This window comes from Vigna radiata, chromosome 7 (assembly GCF_000741045.1).
Source record: "Vigna radiata var. radiata cultivar VC1973A chromosome 7, Vradiata_ver6, whole genome shotgun sequence".
Taxonomy (NCBI): domain Eukaryota; kingdom Viridiplantae; phylum Streptophyta; class Magnoliopsida; order Fabales; family Fabaceae; genus Vigna; species Vigna radiata.
The window spans coordinates 49,702,123-49,725,154 of record NC_028357.1 but is presented as its reverse complement, the minus strand read 5'-3'; the positions used below and the strand labels follow the sequence as shown (position 1 = coordinate 49,725,154).

The window sequence follows — 23,032 nt, the reverse complement described above, 5'->3', positions numbered from 1 at the left end:
GAAAACACATTTGGATTTTTATGGATAAAAAGTAACAAAAATATGATTATAAAAGTAAATATAAATAAATTTTATAATTTTGTTATAAATAATTTTTATTTATTTTTTATTTATTTAATTTTTAAAAAATAGTTAACAGAATAAAACAGAAAAGTAACAATTTTATCTATACAATCCTATTTCTAATTTCTAATATTTATAATTATATTATTTTTCTTTATAAACATTGTACTTTCAATTTTAAATATTGGAAGATATTTAGTATTTTTCTAACAGAATGTAATTCTGTTTTGCATATGAGTTCCCTTCACTTATAAATAATACCAGCTATTTGAACTTCAAATCCATCTTTCTCCACTTCATTCACTTTCTCTTCTTCATTTCTAAATTCATGTTTCTGCATTATCTTATTAGAGAGAGTAAAATGATGTCTCCAAAGCATTCAGTTTTGTTCTTACTCTCCTTCATTCTCTTATCTCTTTTCCATGCACCTGCTTTTGCAACAAAAAAGGTTACTTTATGTCACTATTTTCACTTCAACATTTTGTGTTGGTTGTTTAACAATTGTTGTGCAAAGCCAGTAAACATTTAGTTTTCAAGTTGACTAAGTGTTTAAATTTTTTTGTTTTTCTTAAAACAGTCTTACATAGTCTACATGGGATCACATGAGCATGGTGAAGGAGCCACGGATGCTGATTTTGATCGGGTTACACAAGCTCATCACGAGTTCCTTCAATCCTATGTTGGAAGGTACACACACTAAATTAATGTTGCTTTTATCCTCGGTGCAAAACTCCTCTAAATTAAAGTGTTGTAATGCAGCTTTGAGAAAGCAAAAGAGGCAATGATATACTCTTACACAAGGCACATCAATGGTTTTGCTGCCATGCTGGAAGAGGAAGAAGCTGCTGACATTGCAGGTGAGAATGACACACCAAAACAAAAATATCATTCAGAAATGAAATTCCATCCTTTACTAACAAAGTTACTTGTTTGTGTTTGATGCAGAACATTCTGAGGTTGTGTCAGTTTTCTTAAACAAAATAAGAAAACTGTACACTACTCATTCATGGGAATTCATGGACATGACAAAGGGTGGGGTAGTTCCCTCCGAGTCAGTGTTGAGAAAAGCCAGATATGGTGAAGACAGTATTATTGCGCATCTTGACACTGGTACTGTAATCATCTCTAGTATTTCCATTATTTTGACTAGAATGTGTTATGGTATTGGCATCACAAAAACACAAAGCAGGGATTTTTTACATATCTGAGAGTTAAAATTTCTGAGAGGTCTTGTTTCCTATCTGTTCTTGTTACAGATAGCTCAGAGCTTCACTTACTGTTTTCTTAAAGTCTGATTAAAACTTGTGTTGTAGGTGTATGGCCAGAATCTCCAAGCTTTAGCGACGAGGGGATGGGACCCATACCATCACGGTGGAAAGGAGTTTGTCAACATGATATGACCGGATTCCGTTGCAACAGGTGATCTAATGTTTCCAATAATATTTTCCTATTTATAAAATATTTATTTTAAAGTATAATTAAAATAAAATTATATCTTAAAATATTACTATAAATTAGTCTTTCTGAAATCTCTCTCAAAGGAGAAAAATCCAGATAAAATGCAGCTTTTGTTGAATTTACCTGAATGTGTATCAATTATGGTGCAGTTGTTTCTTAAAAACCGAACATTAGCGGAATGAAAAAAATTGAATTGTGTAGCTAGCTAAGGTTGTTGTACGTTGTGATAATACATGCAGGAAGCTTATAGGGGCAAGGTACTTCAACAAAGGTTATCTTGCCCAAACAGAAATCGAAGCAAAATTTAACAACACAGTACGAGATTACGAGGGTCATGGATCTCACACACTGTCAACAATAGGAGGAAACTTTGTTCCTGGGGCCAGCGTGTTTGGGTATGGAAATGGAACTGCCCAAGGTGGCTCTCCTAAGGCCCGGGTTGCTTCTTACAAGGTGTGCTGGGGAGAAGGTTGCGATGATGCCGATATCGTGGCAGGCTTAGACATGGCCATACATGATGGGGTTGATGTACTCTCCCTTTCTCTTGGATCCGATGCTGTGGACTACTTTTACGATGGTTTAGCAATCGGGGCCTTTCATGCTACCATGAAGGGCATTTCTGTCGTATGTGCTGGTGGAAATTCCGGACCATTTACTGGAAGTGTCTCTAATATTGCACCTTGGATACTAACCGTTGGTGCAAGCAACTTGGACAGAGAGTTTTACTCTGTTGTTCATCTCCACAATGGACAACGCTTCAAGGTATATATTTTCTATTTCAGTAGTTGATAGAGTTTGTTCAGTTTTAATTGAAATTTTCAATTCTTGGTTATCAGGGAGCAAGCCTTGCAAAAGCTATGCCGGAAAAGAAGCTTTACCCACTCATCAACGCTGCAGATGCAAAAATGGCCAATGAATCAGTTGAAAACGCGTAAGACCTGCTTGTTTAAAACTTTTCCAAAAATGTATTATATGTAGTGATTAACACGCTTGTCCAATGTATGTAGTACTCTGTGTCTGAGAGGAACAATTGATCCTAAAAAGGCAAGTGGCAAAATATTGGTTTGCCTTAGAGGTACCAATCCAAGAATGGAAAAGAGTCTGGTTGCTTTGGATGCTGGTGCAGTTGGGATGATTCTTTGTAATGACGAGTCTACTGGCAATGACCTTAGTGCTGATCCTCATCTCCTGCCTGCATCACAAGTTAATTATGAAGATGGGCTTGCTATCTATGCCTACATGAATTCAACTGAGTAACTCTTTGCTCTCTTCCTCTCTTTCAAACATACCCCACATAGTATTGTTCCGTCTACATCTTTAATGGCTATTATGTCATCATGCAGGACTCCGCTAGGATATATTGAACCACCCGAGACTGACTTGGGGGTAAAGCCTTCTCCAATCATGGCAGCTTTCTCCTCAAGAGGGCCCAACACAGTCACGCCAGAGATCCTTAAGGTTTGCCCATTCGTCCATTATGTGATTCCTTAATAAGTTTTTTAACCTGTGGTTTTAGATTAATTCCTGGTTTCTTTTTCTTCTGCACTCTTTTTGATATCTCCAGCCTGATGTCACCGCTCCTGGTGTAAGCATTATCGCTGCCTACTCAGGGGGTGTTAGCCCAACCGAGTTCAATTATGATAATCGCAGGGTTCCTTTTATGACCATGTCTGGAACATCCATGGCTTGTCCTCATGTGGCTGGAGTTGTTGGCCTTCTCAAGACTCTCTATCCTACTTGGAGTCCAGCAGCTATTAAATCTGCAATAATGACAACTGGTATTTAATTAAAAGCTTTAGCATTATCTAAGTTTTGTCCTTTATCTTTTTGTTGTGTCACATATTTACATGAATATTTGTTTTGGAAAATGTCGTGTTTCAGCTAGGACAAGGGACAACACTGGTAAGGCAATGCTTGATTTTGATGGTGAGAAGGCAAATCCATTTGCCTATGGGTCTGGCCACATCAGACCAAATCGTGCCATGGATCCGGGGTTGGTGTATGACTTAAGCATGAATGATTACCTAAACTTTCTTTGTCTTACTGTCAATAACCAGACTCAGATAATGGCATTCTCTGGTGCACATTATCGTTGCCCTGAAATAGTAGAAATCTTGGATTTCAACTACCCTGCAATAACAATACCAAAACTTTATGGCACAGCTAGCTTGACACGGAGGGTGAAAAATGTTGGGTCACCAGGCACTTACACTGCAAGACTTAGGGTACCAGCAGGTCTTTCCATCTCTGTGGAGCCTCGTGTGTTGAAATTTGACAAAATTGGAGAAGAGAAGAGCTTTAAGATAACAGTGAAAGTAACAATACCGGGTGAGGCTACAGTATTTGGAGGCATAACTTGGTCAGATGGGAAACATCAAGTCAGGAGCCCAATTGTAGTTGGTGGAGTTAAAGGGTAGAATTTGTGATTAGAATAGTAATTAGGATGACATCTTTTTTTTCATCTTCTGCTTTATTAGTTTCTATGTACATCCTTAGGAGATTGAGAAAAGGGAGAACAAATAAGACAGAATTGTTAGCTCCATCATTTGTGAGAACAAAATAAATAAATAAATGTTTGTTCTATCTATATTTATGTCACTATAACTTAATAACAGTGTTTGTGTGTGTATTTCAATCGGTATTAGGATTTTATTTTGATAGGTTTAAATTATTCATACGAAACTTTAATTCAGTCGACTTATTCTCACTGAACTGTAAATATTGGAAACTTGATCCCAAATATCTGCACAATTTTTTCACCTGCTGGATAACATAACAGCCAATTTTCTGATTTCGGGTAAGCTTCATCTGAAAGTAAAATCTTAAGGGGCTAATTGTCCTTAACAAAAATCATTAAGCTAGCATGCAATATTAAATTTGAAATTCATGAAATTCTAGATGCTGAACCTCATCTGCAATTCCAACAATATAGTTTGGCTCCATGTTTGATCCAAGCTAAGGGTAAAATCAAATAATCAATAAACCCAGTCGAATCAGATCTATGCATAAATTTCCTGCCTAGTATGTATTATTATATTATATTATATATCATTCCGTCATCACAACAATATTTAGTCAGTGAAATGTGACTAACCTCGTGATCATTTGACAGAATGGTCCTCTTTTATGATAGATTATGGCTCACCACACCGCAATAACGAGCCCAATAGTTCGTTACCAAGAATCCGAGAAAAGAAAAACTCAAAAAAGTGTCCTTTTCACGCCCAAAATAAGTGCGAAACGATGAAAACGCAAAAAGTGTTACGTTGCAAGGTAGAAAACATGGTGTTCCGTGATTGGGAGTGGAGAGTAGGAACGTTAAACATAAACCCCTTTGATTGTTTGTGGTGGCCAAAATTAGGGACGCAAAAAAAGGAGTAAACACGTATCTCAGATTGCTTTTGTTGGTCTTAAAAGGGTGGATGGCATGAAATAAAATGTGTGACAGTGTGCTCATGCATGTGTTTCTGCGATGAGTTTAGAGACGGTTTAATTTGCTTCGCATAATATATTTTATTTATATGGTGTGGCGTGTGTGTAACCATTACCATTTCTAATCATTTGACACATGCATACGTTACAACCTAAGATATATATATATATATATATACATATATATATACCCATTCTACCAAGCTTGGTTCTTCGCCTCAAGACTCATCTAAAGGTGCCCCACCTACCCCATTACTCATCTTTCTGTAATTACATCTGTTTGTTGTGAGATTCATTCGTTAAATATGAGATGGAGAAATGCATGCTTCAATTAAAAAGGGTCTTGAGATAATGTATCTGAGTTTTTGTGTTTGATATGGTGTGATTAAGTTTTTCTTGTTGCAAATCTTGCAGTGGTTTACAAATGGAGCAGCAGAAGGCGAAGAGAGGGAGACAAGGAGATGATGAAACTGAGAAGGAATGGTATGAGAATGAGAAGAACGCAAAGAGAAGAGACGTGGAAAAAGAGAAGGAGAAGGAGAAGGAGGGTTGTTGTTCAGATGCATGGGAATCCGAGTTGGGACTTGGGGTGTTTGATTTCCCATGGCTGAAAGATGGTGTGAGGTTTTTGGATTTTGAAGACAAATTCTCATCGTTGCTGGAAGAAGAAGACGCGTCCTGGAAAGGTAATTCTAGTGTTGATTTGTTGAAGACATATGGTTTGTTTGAGAGTGGAGAAGAAAAGTTGGAGCACATTGCATGGCAGCCATTTGAGAGTGATATGGTAGAGCATGAAGCTGAGGATGTAGATTGCATTTGGAGCTCTCTCCTTCAACACCCTCTCTGACTGTTCATCTCAGATAGAGTTCAGAAGACGGTGTATACATTAATGGAGTTAGATGTAAAATATTTAATATATTATTCTTCTCTTTTTCCATTGTAACTTAAATCTCTTCCTTTCTGCATGAATATCTGGAAGACATTCTCACTTTTCATTCATTGTCCAGATTAAATTAAATGGACTATGTTATCAGTTAAATCTGGAGCTCATGCTGTAGCAAATGCATTAGATCTTCTCCTCTTTTCTTGCTTTTGTTTTAGTTTTATAATTGAAGAGGATGAGCTACTGTCACATATATATAAATTCAGTTTTTGTATGAAAATTTTGAATGACTTGTTATCTCACAAACATATATGACAGAAAAAAAAAAAAAAGAGAAAAGAGATCAAGAAAAAATTGAAACCAGATTTTAGCATCAGATGGAAAGTGAGATCGAAAAGTTGTTGTACGATAATATTTTAAGAACTCTTTTTTAACATCATTTTATCATCATTTAGTCTATTTGAATTTATTCTAAAAATATTTGAAACGAATCAATCACAAACTATTATAAAAAATTATAAAAAGAAATTGTTAAAGATTTTCTTTTCATATTTTAATTATATACGAAGAAAAAGTGTAATGATCCTTGAATAATTTACAGGACAATGGTAAAAAATTAACACCTATATTCATTTTATTAGTTTTATAATGAAATAATAAAAAATAATATCTCAAATTAACGTAAAAATATGTAAAAATATATATTTTTTAATCTCTATTATTAAAAATGACCTTTTCTATAAAATAACTATAATATGTCAAAACAGATGACCTTTTCTTTAAAATAACTAATATGTCAAAAACTTTTATATTTAGTTATTGAGTTTATATTTCTTATAATTAAATGGGTTTTACTTTATAAAAAGACTTGGTTGAATTTTGTATTTTTGTAAAAAAAAATAAATACGATTATTTGAAAATATCTTAAAATTTGAATTTTTCACTTATCAAAATCTAAGTTGTTTCTTTTTTTTTTATTTTGAAAGTGTCATGTGTTAGAAATTGCAAAATAGAAAATGATTCAAATTTTAATGTGACATGTCTAAATTATGACACATAACATTTTCCAAAAATTCTAATCCTCAATTTATAAAAGAAAATATCATATTAAATCTTTTTAAAAAATTAAAGACTCAGTTTAACTATAAAAACAACCAAACGAAGCAAACATCTAAATATAAGAATCAAATTACTAACAACTATTTATTTAGAGTTCATTATTTGTTAAAATTAGTATATAAGTAAATTAAAAATTCAACTTTTTAAAAAGTTGTTTGAAGAAATTTCTATACATAAGTTTTTATATAAATTGAATTTGCTAAAAAAATGGTTAAAGTATACACATACATATATATAAAAGCTAGATGGCATGAAACAAAATTTTATAGGGATTTTAACTTTAAAAAACAACATCTTATGGCTTTTTCAGTATAATATCTTTTTTAATTTACTAAAATGGATAATTTTTATAAATATAGGATATGGTTAAGTTGTACTGAGGTAACATGACTTTATTGTTGGGGGAGAAGTTATGTAAGATAACACTCCTTTGATTTAAAACATTTATAAAATTAAAATCATATCAAGTTGGTACGATTTTAATTGAAAACATCTTTTAAGTTTAAAAATACGTCATTAAAGTTACGTTATTCTTAACACGATTTCATTGTCAATAATTTGTATTAAGATGATAGAAGTAGAAATGATAACGAATTAGATCGAATACAAACAATATTTATCTATTTAAAAAACTTGATCTGTTACTTATCTCTTACTCGTGGAAATATTAATTTAAAAAATATTTGTAAATTTTAAAATATCTACGAATATAGATAGATGTTCACAGATATTTTAAAAAAACATATTTTATAAATTTATAAAATAAAATTTAAATAAAATTACAAAAATGTATAAAATATAATATAAATTAAATTAAATATAAAATAAAATTTAATTTTAATTAAATTTAACGTGACAAAACATAAATCAATTTTACTTTTAATTAAATTTACCTTAATAAAATATAAATTAAAATTTTATTTTAATTTTTTAGATAACAGATAATAAATATAATACTCACACTCAACTATTTATAAAGTGGTATTAAAATATTCAGTACTTACAAATAATAAATACAAACTATCAAGTCACCAATTTTATTTGTTGATATCTATAAATATAATATTTTTATCATTCTTAAAAAAAATCATAACTTATTTCATATCAAAAGGACATGTCTTAGTCATAATATTTCTTTTTATTTTAAATATCAATTTTGATAAATTTTAAGAAAATGACACTAACGTGATAAAGAAAATCAATGTTTTTTTTTATAAAAATCATAACAACAAAAAAGAAATCCCAATACCCCTAATTTTTTTATTAAAAATCTTAAATTTTAATTTTATTTTATAGAATGATTTTTTTTAAATAGAAATTTTCGCTTTAATTATATTTCAATAAATTTTAATCTTTACCTTTTCAAGGTGAAAACATTTTAAATTTAAAGATAAAAATTAAGGTTTAACTTTTTTATAATTAGCACGTTAAGTTTCATTATAATCCAATTGATCTTTAGAATATATGGTTTTTTATTTAAGTTTTTTGTATCCTTAAATTGCCGACTCAAGATAAAAGGTCTAATAATTTATTTATCTTAAATTTTAGTCACTTCTTATTTTTAAAAACTCGGTTTTCTGTATTTAATGCATAATAAAAATATAGTTTTAGAAGATATAAAAAGGAAAATGATAAAAGCAGTGAAAAGATATATTTACGAAAAAAGGTAACATTCAGTAGAGACTAAAATAAATAAGCAATTGATATGAGTTTAGTAATTTAACCCAAATTAATAAAAGATTCTCTTCATTAAAGAAGTGAAATTTAAAAATTAATTGAGATTATAATTAAAGTGCTTACTTGTTTTGAGTCTATGATAAATCTAAAAATTTTAATTAAATTTTTAATAAAATTTTGCAGTCTATTTAATACTCAATAAATTTATTAAAAAATATAAAGTTATTGTATATTCAATAGATCATAAAAATTTATTAAGAATTATTGAGAGTTATCAGATTTATTAGAAACTTAAAAAATAATTAAGTTTATTTAAATTTATGTTTTATCTGAAAATGTTTCAAATTTAAGAATTTTTTTGAAACAAATAAAACTTTATAGTGCCTTTTTTCTAAAAATAAACAATGATTTTTTTTTCTTTGCACTTGACACTTGAATTTTAACAGTTTTACCTTTAAGAATATTTTGTACTATGTTAATGTAGAAAATAACGCAGTAGAGAAAACTTCATTTCATACACGTCCCAATAATATATAATAATATTTATAGATAGTTAAAGAGTCTGTAGCATTATATAAAAAGTAATACATAGCTATTATTATCAAACCAGTAGAGATGTTTTTTAATAACAGTTATGATTTATTTAGACGAGTTTCTTGAAGAACACAACAAATAAGGCCATAGAAGTTATATTTGGAATATTATTATACTCTTTTAGGATCTATTTAGGAAGTGAATTACTTTGCGATTTGATTGAATTGAAGAAATACATGTATAAATGAGTTGAGAATTAAATGTTAATTTTAAGGTTTAATAGGTTCGAAGGTCTCTGTATTTGGGGGTTTGTTTCAATTGGGTCTTCTAATTTTGAAAGTGATCAATTAGGTCCCTAATTTTGTCAATTTGAATTAATAAAAGTCTTTCCGTTAACTCCGTGAAATTTTTGAACATGTGGGACGCTTCCAGGTGACACCATTTCAAGTGCATAGGTGGATTATAAAAGGGTGAAATCCCTAGATTAAAAGGGTGTATTTGAAGGTGAAATCCCTAGATTAAAAGGGATTTCACCCTTTAATAATCCACCTATGCACTTGAAACGATGTCACCTGGAAGCGTCAGCGTGCCACATGTTCAAAAACTTCACGGCGTTAACTGCATTTAACAGAAGGCTTTTATTGATTCAAATTGACAAAATTAGGGACCTAATTGATCACTTCAAAAATTGGAGGACCCAATTGAAACAAACCTCCAAATATAGGGACGTCCGAACCTATTAAACCTAATTTTAAATAAGAACTTATGGTATATTTGCTCTTCTATTTGAGATGTATTTAAGAGTTGGGTGGATATTGTATTAGATGAACATTGTAGTTTTAATTGAAACTTAATGCATGCTAGAATAGAAGTTGCATTTAATTATAGATTAAAATTTAGTAGAACCTTGAGATTTTGTTGGTTAAATTAAATTGTGCACGAACTTCATTGAATAGTATTTTTAGTTTTGCCTTACCAAATTAAGTTTAAATGGTCAAAAGGGGATTTTGTTCAATCAGTAGTTAAAAATTGGTATGTTAAACTTGTTAAGAGGGTATAGCTTATAAAACTTGTTTTTTTTTTTTCAGTTTTTTATGTGTTTTGAATTATCACATTCAAATGTTTTTTTATTCATTTTCACGATATATTATCGCTCAAACAAAAATAAAATAAATGGTTAGACTTTGTTTATGTTGGTTGAAAAAAAAAACACATTTTATATTCTTTTGAATTTCACTAAAATGAGTTAGTATTACTTAAGCGAGATTTTTAAATGTATTGTATTTTTTAAGTTTCTTGTGAATTTAAATGGTGTTGTGATGATTTAAATATTATTGGGATTTGTAAAAAATGAAGTTTATTATAAATGTAATACCAACTTGTTTCGGTTGGGAAGTTATTATCAACATTTCACAATTTGTCTTTTAGGTCATTCGGTTCTACCTTTAGATTTCTTATTCTTCTTTGAATACCGTCTGGTCGGGTACCTGTTAAAGGTTCTTCGACACTTAAATCAATGTACAGTCCACTCAGTAAATCTAGAACAGTAATAAATTTGTAGTAAATGTGAATCATCTACCTATTACATATGACCTGTATTTATAGTTTTTACCATGTGTTTACAATTAGTAGAATCTTAATCACGACCTAATGATTCTAATTACGTCTTACCTTAACCTCTTCATAAACCGAATATTATAACCGATCATCCATCATGAGACAGTCAACTATGTCTTTTCAAGACAATTCTTTTACCGTCTGATCCATCTAATACAGATTTGAATATACGTATTAAAATATAAATTGAGTATATTACATATTTGGAGCACAGAGAGTTTTACATATAAAATGTTTTAAACTTATGTTGATTTGTGAAATCAATGTATATATCCAATGTAACTAAATGGATAAAGCGACAATATGGATAAAGTGATATTATTAGTGTGACATAGATAATAAAAATTTTGCTATAAAATGTAAATAAGTAATCTTTATTGAATATTTATTTTTACTGTGTAAATTTCATGCATGTGTTGATTTTTAATTGATCATTGATTAAGAAAATTGAATTAATTGTAATTATAATGTGATAACTCATACAATTGAATTTGTATATATCTTTACTTCTAGTTTTAATAATTATTGTTTATTTTCTATGTTACGGAGAAAGAAGAATAAAATAACAGTTAAATTTTATTATTTTTGGGATAAATTTATACATGTTATATGTATATTTTTTTCCTAAATCTTGTGGAGTTACATTATTTTAATTTTAGTAACGAATTTGGCAAGAGTATTTGACCAATCCCATAACAACACAGCTCAATGAAACAATTGCCAAAGAAAACTTTCTTCAAAACTCAAAAGGGATGAACAGTTTTTCATAAATTTGCAGGTTATTGTATTTCAATAAGTCATTATCATAATATTAAGTTTACATAACAATCGAAGATTGATTTACTTGTTTGGGCTGTTGGAGATGAATCTATTCATGAAGGATTTCTTAGATTTTGGAACAAAAATTCAGTGATAAAATAAAATGAGCTCTGACAATAACATCCTAAGACAAACGTGTAATTGGAAAAAACCAGAGAAATGTGTGTGGGGATTACTTTATTGGGCAATGTCCCACCCGCGATACCATTAATATACCATTCATAGCAAAATTAATACCAAGATTACCTTAAAAAATCGATCTTTACTTTTTCTTTCCAAAATTTTTTTGTCGGTTTTAGGCATGCATCATTCACCATTCAGTGGTTTTTTTCCCATTGAATTCATGCCTTCTGAGAAGGAAAAAAAGTTGGCATTAGCAAATAAAGAACATATCACGGACGCACACAGAGACTACAACACAGCTAAACACTGATTCGTTCATTCATTATGAGTTGATCATTATGTTTGGTGTCATTGTCTTCATATCTCTCTTATTATCTCTCCTTTGTCTTTCATCAATGCTTTAGTTGCCATCTATTGTCTACGACTTCCTCATCTCTTGTTTTTACATTGCAACAACAAAGTAGCGGCTTTTGAAGAACGGGTCTTATCTCTTTGTGTGGTTTATGGCCACATTTTCTACGCATCTCTCTCTTTACCACCCCAAAATGCGTTTTTTTCGCCAACTCTATGTACTTCATTTAGATTCGCTTCTTCATGCTCCTTTTGTACAATCCTCAGATTTGTAACGTGCCCAGAGCTTAAAACACAAAGTGGGTCTGTTTTACAGCTTAAAAAGTTTGTGTCTTGGGATGAAATTTCTTTGCTTTTGGTCGTGTCAGTGCCCTATGAGATAGATTCTACACGGGAAAAAGACAGCAGAGGCATTGTGGCTCCTTGGCGACACCAATCACTGCAGTGGGTTTGAGCAGAGATGATAACCACCAGAAATATTGTGTTGCTGCTGCTTTCTATTACTGTTGTTGCTCCGATTGTGCTCTACACTGAACGTCTTGGCACATTCAAATACCCCTTTGGTATTTCTCTCTTTTTCTTCATTTATTGGAAACTGCTAATAAATGGTTTTAATCTTTTCCTATGCCTTTTCAATTAGCTAAATTCTTTGTTTGTCTTGAATGTCTTTTGTATGCGTTTTGCAGCTGAGCAGGAGTTTATTGAAGCCGTAACTGCTTTTGTGAGTAATATACCTGATAGATAAATTGAATTTTTGTTTAAGCAGAATGAGATCTGTGACTTAGTGGGTTTTCTATTGTTATGTTGTCTCAGGCTGTCAGTGCAGCAGATTCTGGCCGTTTGAATCTCCTGCCCCAGGCATATTTTCCTTCTTTCTTTTTCCTTTTACTCCATACCGCAACTTTGCGATGAAATTTTCCTTTATGGCTGGCGGCTGCATGTGCGGGTGAACTAAATCCTTGATAATTTTTTTTGAAAACAGGAATTTTCTGCTGCCCTTGAGGAACCAAGTGAGGTTGTACATATCAAGGACACTAAAAACACAAAGAATTTGCCTCGTGGTATTTTGTTTGTTCTTCTTGTTCAGCAAGATTTTTCTTCTCCCTTTCTCTGCTGGGCTTCTGTTTCTTGTAATTTTCACTATTGTCTATGATATTGTTTGGTTGGCCTAGGCTTTCTCTTTTCCAAACCGGGGGAGCATGCATCTGCGAGGGTATTGTCAGCTACAAATGAGGGAGGTCAAACTAAAGGTGAAAACACCATCAAACTGGTGACCGATGTTGTAAATGGAGGAAATCAAAGCGGCAACCTGGAGAAATATGATACAACAGGTGATGTTGTAAATGGGGAAGATGCTATTGATGTTGATGACAATGAAGGGAAACTAGCTAAATCTTTCGATGCTTCTGATCAAGCATCTGAAACTATGGTATGCGATAGACGTGCCTCTTGATTTGTCTGCTTCTTTCTTTGTTCAGTTTGAGTTCAAAAGTTTCTATAGGGTTCTGGTCATGCTAAACAAATTATGCAAATCAGTGCATGTATGTCTAGTAGCTGGTTACTCATCGTCTATGAAGTATAAACATACTTGAATGCTTCCGTTGCTTGAACCCTGAATTGATAATGCTATGAGGAATTTAAGATCAAGCCGTTTTGTTTCCATTGCTTGCTTTGCCATACTTCATTCTTAATTGAAAATGTGTTCATGTTTGAATGCCCTTTTTGTCAAGTTGGTACCACGGTAATCTAAAAATGCAGGTTTTTGCGTCCTTGATGAACACATCTTGGACCAGATTTGTTTACATATCCAGTTGTGGCCCAAATATTATATATAGGGTTTAGAGTGCAATTATGGCAGTGTAATTATGTTAAGAAACATATATACGTTGGTTGAGTTCAACCTTTTTTCTTCTCTCACTCTCTCGTTTGGCTTTCATAAATATATGCCTTGTAGAGCTTCAAAAAAGCTCGAGTAAAGAGGCTATCAATATGAGTAGAACTAATGCTAACAGCCAAAATAAATTTTTGTATTCAAACTTGTAATCCGAGGTCGTGTTTCCTGGATCATACTTATATAGTTTAAATTATTTCATTCCCAGGCCTGCTGAACAAGGAAAAGAAACAAAGTGTTGCCATCACTGCGCTTTACTTTATTTTCTTAGCTTACATATTCAGAAAAAATATCACATTATTATTAATATAATAAATGTTAAACAACCTCAGCATAGGTTGAAGTATTCTTCTTTACATTTGGTGCATCCTCTTTCAGGACACTAAGCAGGAGCAACAGCATCTTGAATCTTCTGGTCAAATAACCAAGAAAGGACCCTCATTATTGGAAACTGATAAGTATAATGACCTAAAACCAGCTGATACTCGACTGAGACAACTAAAAGATCAGCTCATCCAGGCCAAGGTATTTCTTTCCCTTCAGGCAATAAGAAACATTCCCCATCTCACTCGAGAGCTTCGATTACGGGTGAAGGAAGTCTCACGAACACTAGGAGATGCAAGCAAAGATTCTGATTTACCAAGGAAGTAAGTGTAGCTTAAAGAATCTTGTTATACATGTCGTTGGGTTTTCATGTTTTTATAAATCATAAGTTAGTTTTTCATCTTTTAAGTTTATCTGCACATGTTGAGTAGTTCAATTCTGCACTGAGCTACATTTTATTATTCAGTCTTTAGTCTTATTTTTTTACTGTGTACTAATGCAGTGCAAATGAGAGAATGAGGGCAATGGAGCAAACATTGATAAAAGGAAGGCAAGTTCAGAATGATTGCACCTCTGCTGTGAAGAAGCTTAGGGCTATGCTCCACTCAACAGAGGAGCAGCTTCGTGTGCACAAGAAACAGACCCTGTTCTTAACACAGTTGATAGCAAAAACATTGCCTAAAGGTCTCCATTGTCTTCCATTGCGCCTTACAACTGAGTATTATAGCTTGAATACTTCTCAGCAACAATTCCCAAATCAACAGAAGTTAGAAGACCCCAAACTATACCATTATGCTATATTTTCAGATAACATATTGGCAACGGCTGTTGTTGTGAATTCTACTGTTTCCCATGCCAAGGTAAATTATTTTCGCAGAAATTTCTTAAGTAGTTTTTATCTCCCAGGCTTGGAACACCGATGAAAATTTGGTTTGTCTTTGCAGTTACTGTAATACTGTCTCTATTTTGACTCAAATTCGTTTCCATTTCTTCTGCCCCTATAGTTAGTGAAGAATTAAAAATGAAAAGATAGAAACTGGAGCTATCTGATATTAACAGTGACTCTGCCATTTCGGATTATATCATTTAAGTATGTTACATTAATAACTTTTCAGGACACCTCAAAACATGTTTTCCACATCGTCACTGATAGGCTCAATTATGCGGCAATGAGGATGTGGTTTTTGGTGAATCCACCAAGAAAGGCAACCATTCAAGTTCAGAACATTGAAGACTTTACATGGCTGAATTCAAGTTACAGTCCAGTTCTTAAGCAGTTGGGTTCTCCTTCTATGATAGACTTTTACTTTAAGACTCAACGGGCAAGTTCTGATTCGAACTTAAAGTTCCGGAATCCGAAATATTTATCTATATTGAACCACCTTCGTTTCTACCTGCCTGAGATCTTTCCAAAGCTCAACAAAGTTTTATTCTTAGATGATGATGTAGTTGTGCAGAAAGATCTGACTGGTCTTTGGTCAATTGATTTGAAGGGCAATGTTAATGGTGCAGTAGAAACTTGTCAACAAAGTTTCCATCGTTTTGACCGCTATCTCAATTTCTCAAATCCTCATATTGCAAATAACTTTGACCCTCGTGCATGTGGATGGGCATACGGCATGAATATTTTTGATTTGGTTCAATGGAAGAAGCAAAACATCACCGAGGTGTACCACAATTGGCAGAAGTTGGTAAGCAAAACGCATTGTTTTCCATTTTCTTAATATCAGAATGCATAAGTAGACTATATAGTGTTATCATATATGAATCATATGTTATCTTAATTTAGATTATGATCTCTTAGGATTGGTTAAAATCCCATAATTTTAACATGATATCAAAATGTCAATGTATCATTTATTTCTGATTTGAATTCTGAACTGATGTTTCCTTTGTAACTAAACTGACATACAGAATCACGATAGACAACTATGGAAGCTAGGAACACTGCCGCCCGGTCTCATAACATTCTGGAAACGCACTTTCCCATTGCACCGTTCTTGGCATGTCTTGGGTCTAGGCTACAACCCCAATACCAACCAAAAAGAAATTGAACGGGCTGCTGTTATCCACTACAATGGAAACATGAAACCATGGCTTGAGATCTCTATTCCCAAGTTCCGAGGTTATTGGACAAAGTATGTTGACCATGATCTTGTGTATTTGCGAGAATGCAACATCAATCCATAGATGATACATTTAATTTTCAAAGTTCTCTTGGCATTTGATGTGTTCTTATAGGTCTGCAACTCCATGTGTAGAGCTTGTATTTTGTTACAGCTTCATGAGTATGTTGTTATAGGTCTGCAACATCAGTCAGATTTCGATTTCGGCATGGAAAAACAAACCCAGCCAAAATCAATTCGCTCATATAATGAAATGTTAGTCTTACTTAAAATTCCTTTCTGTTTATAGCTTCTAATCCAACCCGAATAACCCTTATTAGTTGAATGGAAGAAAAACATTTCGTGGGCATGTTGGATCATCCTTGTTGCATCATGCACCGACAATTTGACTCAACTGAAACAAAAAAAGATTGTGTGGTGCAATACTAAATATGTCACATCACATTCAAATCAAAGCAGGGTCCCATATACAGGTTGGGTTTGAAAAACAAAGGTTTTGTTAGTTATAATCACGTGGTGGTGGAACCCGCTGCTATGTCTACAGGAACTCACGGATCACATCACATTGTAAGCATGTATATTGCTTTTAGTGATTTATGTTTACGTGTGAAGTTCTGAGAACACTCAAACACACCTCATTCAGTCACCTTAATATGGATTTGAATTGCGTTATCTTCTCTCTCTGCTTCTTGTGTTTTCCTATATTTACAACCTTGTCCTAGATATGATGAGGTGTTATGTCAAACTTAATTATGTTTGGAAAAGGCCTTATTTACTGTGACAATAGGGTAATATTTAATTTACATATCAATAATTAAATTTGAATATAATTCTTACAATTTAATGTCCTTTATTTTTAGTTTTTTATACTTTTCTTTCATCCTTTAGTTTAAACGAATGATGGAACATGAATAGGTAAAAACATGAAAAATAAAACAATTTGGAGTAGAAAAAAGGAAATAAGATATATAAAAGGCAATACATTTATTATTATTATTATTATTATTATTATTATTATTATTATTATTATTATTATTATACTGAAAAAATATAAATATTGATAAAATAGTAATTGTATAATCAATTATACCAAACACGTAAAACATGTAATGTAGTATAAATATCTATAAATTATTAGCAATATGGACAGTTTTTCTTTTACATTTACATGAAAAATTAAACTTCTGTGTTATTTTTTCACTTTTTTCGGGTCTTAAATATAAGCGGTAAAATTAATTTAAAACTAATTTATGGGAACTAAAGATAATTTTGAATCCAAAATTTGATGGGTGACTGAAATCAAACCCTGAAATTTTGTAGGATGAAAATATTCTTAGAAGGGCATTTATTCATTGTAAGCACGTAACACGTAAGTACTTCAGTTCACAAGTTTATGGACTAAAGTAGAATATCCCCCTAACTTAATCTTTTAATTTAGGTGAATAAAAGACAACTTTATTATGTTATAGAAATAATAAAAGAAAGCCATGTGTAATACATGTTATTCAGGATGATTAACTTTTCTATACATTATTATAAAATCAATTTATATTATATAAATAAATATAAAATTTAATTTAATTTTATAAAATCAACTTATAAACTAAATTTTACATCCATACATATAATATAAATTAATTTTATCTCTAATATTTGAACCTGTGTCATTTAAATACAGAGCATTAGCTTTGAAGGGAGAATCTAAATATATTAGCATTAGCTTTAGAGGTAGAAACTGGTGTATACTTTTTGTTTGTGTATGCGGCAGCGTACCTACTCTTTTCAGTTGATCCGAAAAACACATTATTGTAAATAACATTTATTCATAAGCATCTTCAAGAAGGCATCTAACAATTTTTTTCCTACCCTGTAGACCTATAGATTTTACTTTCAAAGATAAAAAAAATTCAATACATAATGAAAGAAGCAATTTTGAATGAGCTTTTTGTAAGTAACTTTAATCGCCTGTTGGTGTTCGTCCAAGGCTAACAGCAATTAATCATGGTTGTAATCATACTCTACGAAGTCGGTATATAATGCAGTGCCATCCTCTGCTTGATGAAGTAGGGAAAAACATTCATCACAAAAATAACAAGGGTTTTCTGGTGTCCACTTGTCATCCACAGTGATCTTTGTAGCTCTGAATATTTTGCAAACACTGCACTTCTGAAAACGTAACTTCAGCTGAAACGTGATTATTGGATAGAGAGCTCGATTATTCACGTCATCAGGATGAATTAACCTCATATCTCGTATCACTAAGGTGTGGGTGCAGTTACCCTGCGGGGCAGAGAACAATTTACAACAAAGTAAAGAAAAACTACAAAGCATATCTCATACAAAATTTTCAAATATATATAAAAGAATAGTCTCAATCTGGTATGAAACATCCTCTTCGTGGAATATAATGTTATTTTGTATCTTGAATTTAGGTTTTAAGTGTCTTGCCTCTTCTTGAATATCGTGTACTTTCTCCATCTTATTTATTTAAGTTGGTATCAAGAGTCCCGGTCATCTCAGTCTACTATCTCCAATAGTCATCCCTGTTGTCCTATTATGTGAAGCTTACACTCGAATTTTGATCATACACATGACCAAATTTTATTTGGTGATCAAATTCCTTCAATAGACAGCTTAGTAACAACTTCTTCGGGTGCTTACCTTGTTAAAAGATGAAAATTAGGTTGATGTTATTGAAACATCAGCAATGGTAGCACCATGAGGAAGAGGAGGAGGTTGTAGCAACCATAGAGGATGTGGGGCCAGAGTGACAATCCTCAAGGCTCATATTGCAAGTGAATGTATTCCTTGCATGGTTTTCTAGACAATGTTGCTTATGTCTAAATCTGAAAATTCAGAATCTAAATTTTTTGAAGATTACCAAGAATTTTTGCAGTAGAAGTCTAGGAAATCAATCAATCTTGGTCAATCCTTTTCGATGTCAAGAGTGTCAACTGTATGTATTTCTCAATCCTTGCAAGGCTATAATCCATAAACTCTTGATTTAAGTGTCTCATACCAAATCTTTGGTAAAATTTCTTCATTTTCCCCATTTCTTCCCCATAGATTCCTCTTCGCATTACCACTACCAATGGAAGGAGTTGGCCAAGTTTCTTCATCAATTAACTAAATTTAAATTTTTTCTTGTTCATTCTTCATTGTCCTTATAATTTAATTAGAGCCATTTGACTCATTCATTAATATCTTGTTTTGCAACTTCTTGGTATTCTTATAGCTTATGTTCATGATATTCTTGTTACATGAAATCGTATCACTGGAATTGATCAATTAAAAAAGCATTTATTTAGTCACTTTCAGACCAAAGATTTGGATTATCTAAAATATTTTTTAGTATTGAAGTGGCACAATCAGAAGGTGTCATCATTTCACAAAGAAAATATGCTTTTCATATTTTGGAAGATAGAGGCTTGTCAAATTGCAAACTGATTGATAGTACTCAAATCAAAAGTTAAGGAAAGACTAAGGTGAACTTCTCTCAAACCCTGAGAGATATAGAAGGTTGGTGGCAAAACTCCTTTATTGCAGTATAACAAGTCTTGATCTTTCTTATCCAATGGGAGTTGAGTCAAGTTATGGAAAATGCTCACATTGATCACTAGAATGCTATGATTTGCATTTTTTAGATGTGTAAAAGGGAATCCAAGACAAGGGTTGTTGTACGAGAACACAGTAAATACTTAAAATTTGGGTTATTTTGATGCAGATTGTATTGGTTGTCCTATTGGCAAAAGATCTCCCATAGGATACAGTGTACTCCTTGAGGGAACCTTATATCTTCAAAAAAGTAAGAAACAAAATGTTGTTGCCCTATCTAGTGCAAAAACTAAATATATGGCCCTAGCTACATGTGAACTAAGTGTTGGAATTTTGAGAAAACAAGCAAACGAAGTTATACTGTGACAATGAAGAAGCTTGTCATATTGCCTTCAATATGGTGATTTGTGAGAAAACTAAACATATAGAGATTGATTACCATTTTGCTAGACAAAATTTGTTGTCCATGGAACTTATTATTGAGTTTGTCGGCCTTAATGAACAACTGACAGACATTTTAACTGAATCCAAGAGGACTTAGGATTCAGTTTATACATTTCACCTTCAAGAGTAGTGATGATTTATTATTACTTTAGGGTTAGGGTTAAAGGTAAGTGTCCTGTCTCTTTTTGTAACCATATATGGCAATAAAAGGTAAAACAGTCTAGGTTTGTTAGATATATTATCTTTATCTTTTATCTTTATTAGTTAGTTTGCTGTTATTTCTTATTTAGTTTGTTGTTATTTCTTATTTGTATTTTGGGCTTAGCCCATATTTGTTCTATTATATATAAAGGACCCTATGTATGTATTGAACACAAGGGAGTTTTCACTATATTCAACTTGATATCAGAGCGGGTCGATCCCGCTTTGGTTTCTGTCTCGCTGTCGGCTGCCACCTTCCGACCATCGCCAGCACCGTCTCCGGCCACCGTCTCCGGCCACCGTTGCCGGCAATCCGCCGCCGCTAGCCACTGTCTCCGGCCACCGCCGCCGGCCGTCCACCGTCACCGGCCACAGTCGCTGGCATTCACCTCGTCGACCATCACAGTTTCATTAATCTAAACCCTTACAGTTTTCTTGTTCCTCGTTGGTGCACTTCATCTTCTTCAAAGATGGCGTCTAACAATACTTTCCTTCTCCGGAAGTCCATCAATTACCTCTGAGAAGCTAAATGGAAAAAATTATCTATCATGATCTACTGCCGTTGAAATGTGGTTCCTTGGCCAAGGGCATTATGATCACCTTGAGCGAGATGGAAGCCATGTGCCTGTCGAAAAACCTGATCAGTGGAAACAAGCAGATTTCTAGTTGTGTGCCCTATTATGGCAATCAGTGGAACCCAGACTTCTTATATCTATGAGGGCTTTCAAAACTTGTCACTCCTTTTGGAAGAAAGCTCAAAGCATCCATGCCAACGATATTCAACGTCTCTATGAAACCACAAACAAGCTTGCAACTCTTAAAATGAAAAACCATGATATGGTGTCTTTCATGGCTGAAGCCCAATCTGTTGTCGAAGAACTCAAGATGTTTTTGGAAGCGGATCCATTAGAGGATATCAAGAAGAAACTAGGCAAATTTTACATGGTGTTGATTCTTCATGCCCTGCATCCCAATTATGATCATCTTAGAGATCAATTTCTAACCAGTCATGAGGTCCCCTCCATGAAAACATTGACCACTCGCCTTCTGCGTGTCCCAGTATCTCAAACTCAGGAAGCATAAGTGGAGTCATCTGTCATGGTTGTCACACGAGGAAGAGGAGGACGTGGCACTAGAGGAGGAGGACGAGGAGGTCGGGGACGTCAATGCACATATTGCAAAAGGATGGGTCACACTCAAGAGAATTGCTACTACTTACATGGTTTCCCTTCCAAAACTGCCAATATTTCAAAGACTGAAACTTCCACTTCGAATTCGAAGAGTGAAATGTCCACTACCACGTTCACTGAGGATGAATATCAAGAGTATTTAAGGTTAAAGTCTAATAACTTGTCACAACCGTCTCAATCTCTAAGTACATCAACAACCTACGTTTCTCAATCCATGGAAGGTCAAAATTTCTGATCACATTTCTGGTAATACCTCTTTGTTCTCATCTATTTCCTTTCGAGAAAAACCTCATTTCATAACCCTTGTAAATGGTTCTAAAACTTCCTCCAAGGGAGTTGGTCATGTTTCCTTGTCTCTCACCCTAAATCTCAATTCTGTCCTTTTTGTCCCTAATTGTCCTTTTAATTTAATTTCCCTAAGCCAGTTGACTAAAATGTTAAATTGTTCAATAACCTTTTATCACAAATCTTTTGTTATACAGGAGCGTGGGTCGGGGAGACAGATTGGAGAAGGATATGAAACTGGTGGACTATACCATTTTGGATCTCGTCCAAGGGTGACTGGGTCATCCTCATTTGTCCAAATTAAAAAAGATGTGTCCTGAACTTAGTGGTCTCCAGACTTTAGAATGTGAGTCATGTCAACTAGGAAAACATTTTAGATATTCCTTTCCTAAAAAGTCTCAATCAATATGTAATTCTAGTTTTTCCATCATCCATTCTGATATATGGGGACCTAGTCGTATCTCCTCTTTTGGTTTTAGGTATTTTGTTACCATCATTGATGAATATTCAAGATGTACTTGGGTTTATCTTATGAAAAATCGTTCTGAATTGTTAGCTATCTTTACATCCTTTTTGAATGAAATTAAAAATCAATTTGGTCAAGTAATCAAAATATTAAGAAGTAATAATGCAAAAGAGTATTTCTCATCCTCTTTTTCTGCCATCTTGAGTTCCCATGGTATCTTACATCAATCTACTTGTCCTCATACACCACAACAAAATGGTATAGCAAAACGAAAAAATAGATACTTGGTTGAAACTGCTCGTACCCTTTTGCTTGGTGCTCATATTCCTATCCATCACTGGGGGGATGTCATCCTAACTGCATGTTATCTTATGAATAGTGTTAAAGTTTGGGAGAGAAAATGGAATAGTGAAATATTATTACTGCACACTTAACTTTCTATTACACAAAAATGTCCATTTTAAGGGACAATGG

The 23,032-nt window shown here is 32.9% G+C and overlaps 3 protein-coding genes across 13 annotated transcripts in view; 2 read left to right on the top strand and 1 right to left on the bottom strand.

Annotated features, from left to right (window-relative positions):
- Positions 1 to 362: 362 nt before the first annotated feature.
- LOC106766556 (subtilisin-like protease SBT5.4) lies at positions 363 to 4,057 on the top strand. Its single transcript, XM_014651277.2, has 11 exons — positions 363 to 511; positions 641 to 750; positions 823 to 920; positions 1,009 to 1,173; positions 1,377 to 1,482; positions 1,761 to 2,283; positions 2,358 to 2,452; positions 2,529 to 2,774; positions 2,865 to 2,979; positions 3,086 to 3,299; positions 3,403 to 4,057. Exons 1-11 carry the CDS (start codon positions 392 to 394, stop codon positions 3,936 to 3,938), a joined length of 2,328 nt encoding a protein of 775 aa, XP_014506763.2. The 5' UTR covers positions 363 to 391; the 3' UTR covers positions 3,939 to 4,057.
- A 7,886-nt stretch (positions 4,058 to 11,943) lies between these two features.
- LOC106768700 (probable galacturonosyltransferase 4) lies at positions 11,944 to 16,697 on the top strand. Its single transcript, XM_014653973.2, has 9 exons — positions 11,944 to 12,639; positions 12,763 to 12,797; positions 12,890 to 12,934; positions 13,059 to 13,137; positions 13,249 to 13,505; positions 14,346 to 14,614; positions 14,794 to 15,151; positions 15,407 to 15,982; positions 16,206 to 16,697. The coding sequence occupies exons 1-9, from the start codon at positions 12,537 to 12,539 to the stop codon at positions 16,479 to 16,481; spliced, it is 1,998 nt and encodes a 665-aa protein (XP_014509459.1). The 5' UTR covers positions 11,944 to 12,536; the 3' UTR covers positions 16,482 to 16,697.
- Positions 16,698 to 18,138: 1,441 nt separating this feature from the next.
- LOC106768808 (snRNA-activating protein complex subunit) overlaps positions 18,139 to 23,032 on the bottom strand; it is a 21,576-nt gene continuing 16,682 nt past the window's right edge. For all 11 annotated transcript variants that reach the window (XM_022784103.1, XM_022784104.1, XM_022784098.1 and 8 more), the window contains one exon: positions 18,139 to 18,697. In XM_022784103.1, coding sequence (XP_022639824.1) covers positions 18,413 to 18,697 — 285 coding nt within the window. In that variant the 3' untranslated portion in view covers positions 18,139 to 18,412. The remainder of the gene's footprint in view (positions 18,698 to 23,032) is intronic.

Coding starts and splice junctions, on each gene's coding strand:
- LOC106768700 (XM_014653973.2), top strand. CDS start 12,537: ATGATAACCACCAGAAATATTGTGTTGCTGCTGCTTTCTATTACTGTT. Junction 15,152..15,406: donor CTACTGTTTCCCATGCCAAG/GTAAATTATTTT, acceptor ATAACTTTTCAG/GACACCTCAAAACATGTTTT. Junction 15,983..16,205: donor ACCACAATTGGCAGAAGTTG/GTAAGCAAAACG, acceptor ACTGACATACAG/AATCACGATAGACAACTATG.
- LOC106766556 (XM_014651277.2), top strand. CDS start 392: ATGTTTCTGCATTATCTTATTAGAGAGAGTAAAATGATGTCTCCAAAG. Junction 921..1,008: donor AGAAGCTGCTGACATTGCAG/GTGAGAATGACA, acceptor TGTTTGATGCAG/AACATTCTGAGGTTGTGTCA. Junction 2,453..2,528: donor AATGAATCAGTTGAAAACGC/GTAAGACCTGCT, acceptor CAATGTATGTAG/TACTCTGTGTCTGAGAGGAA.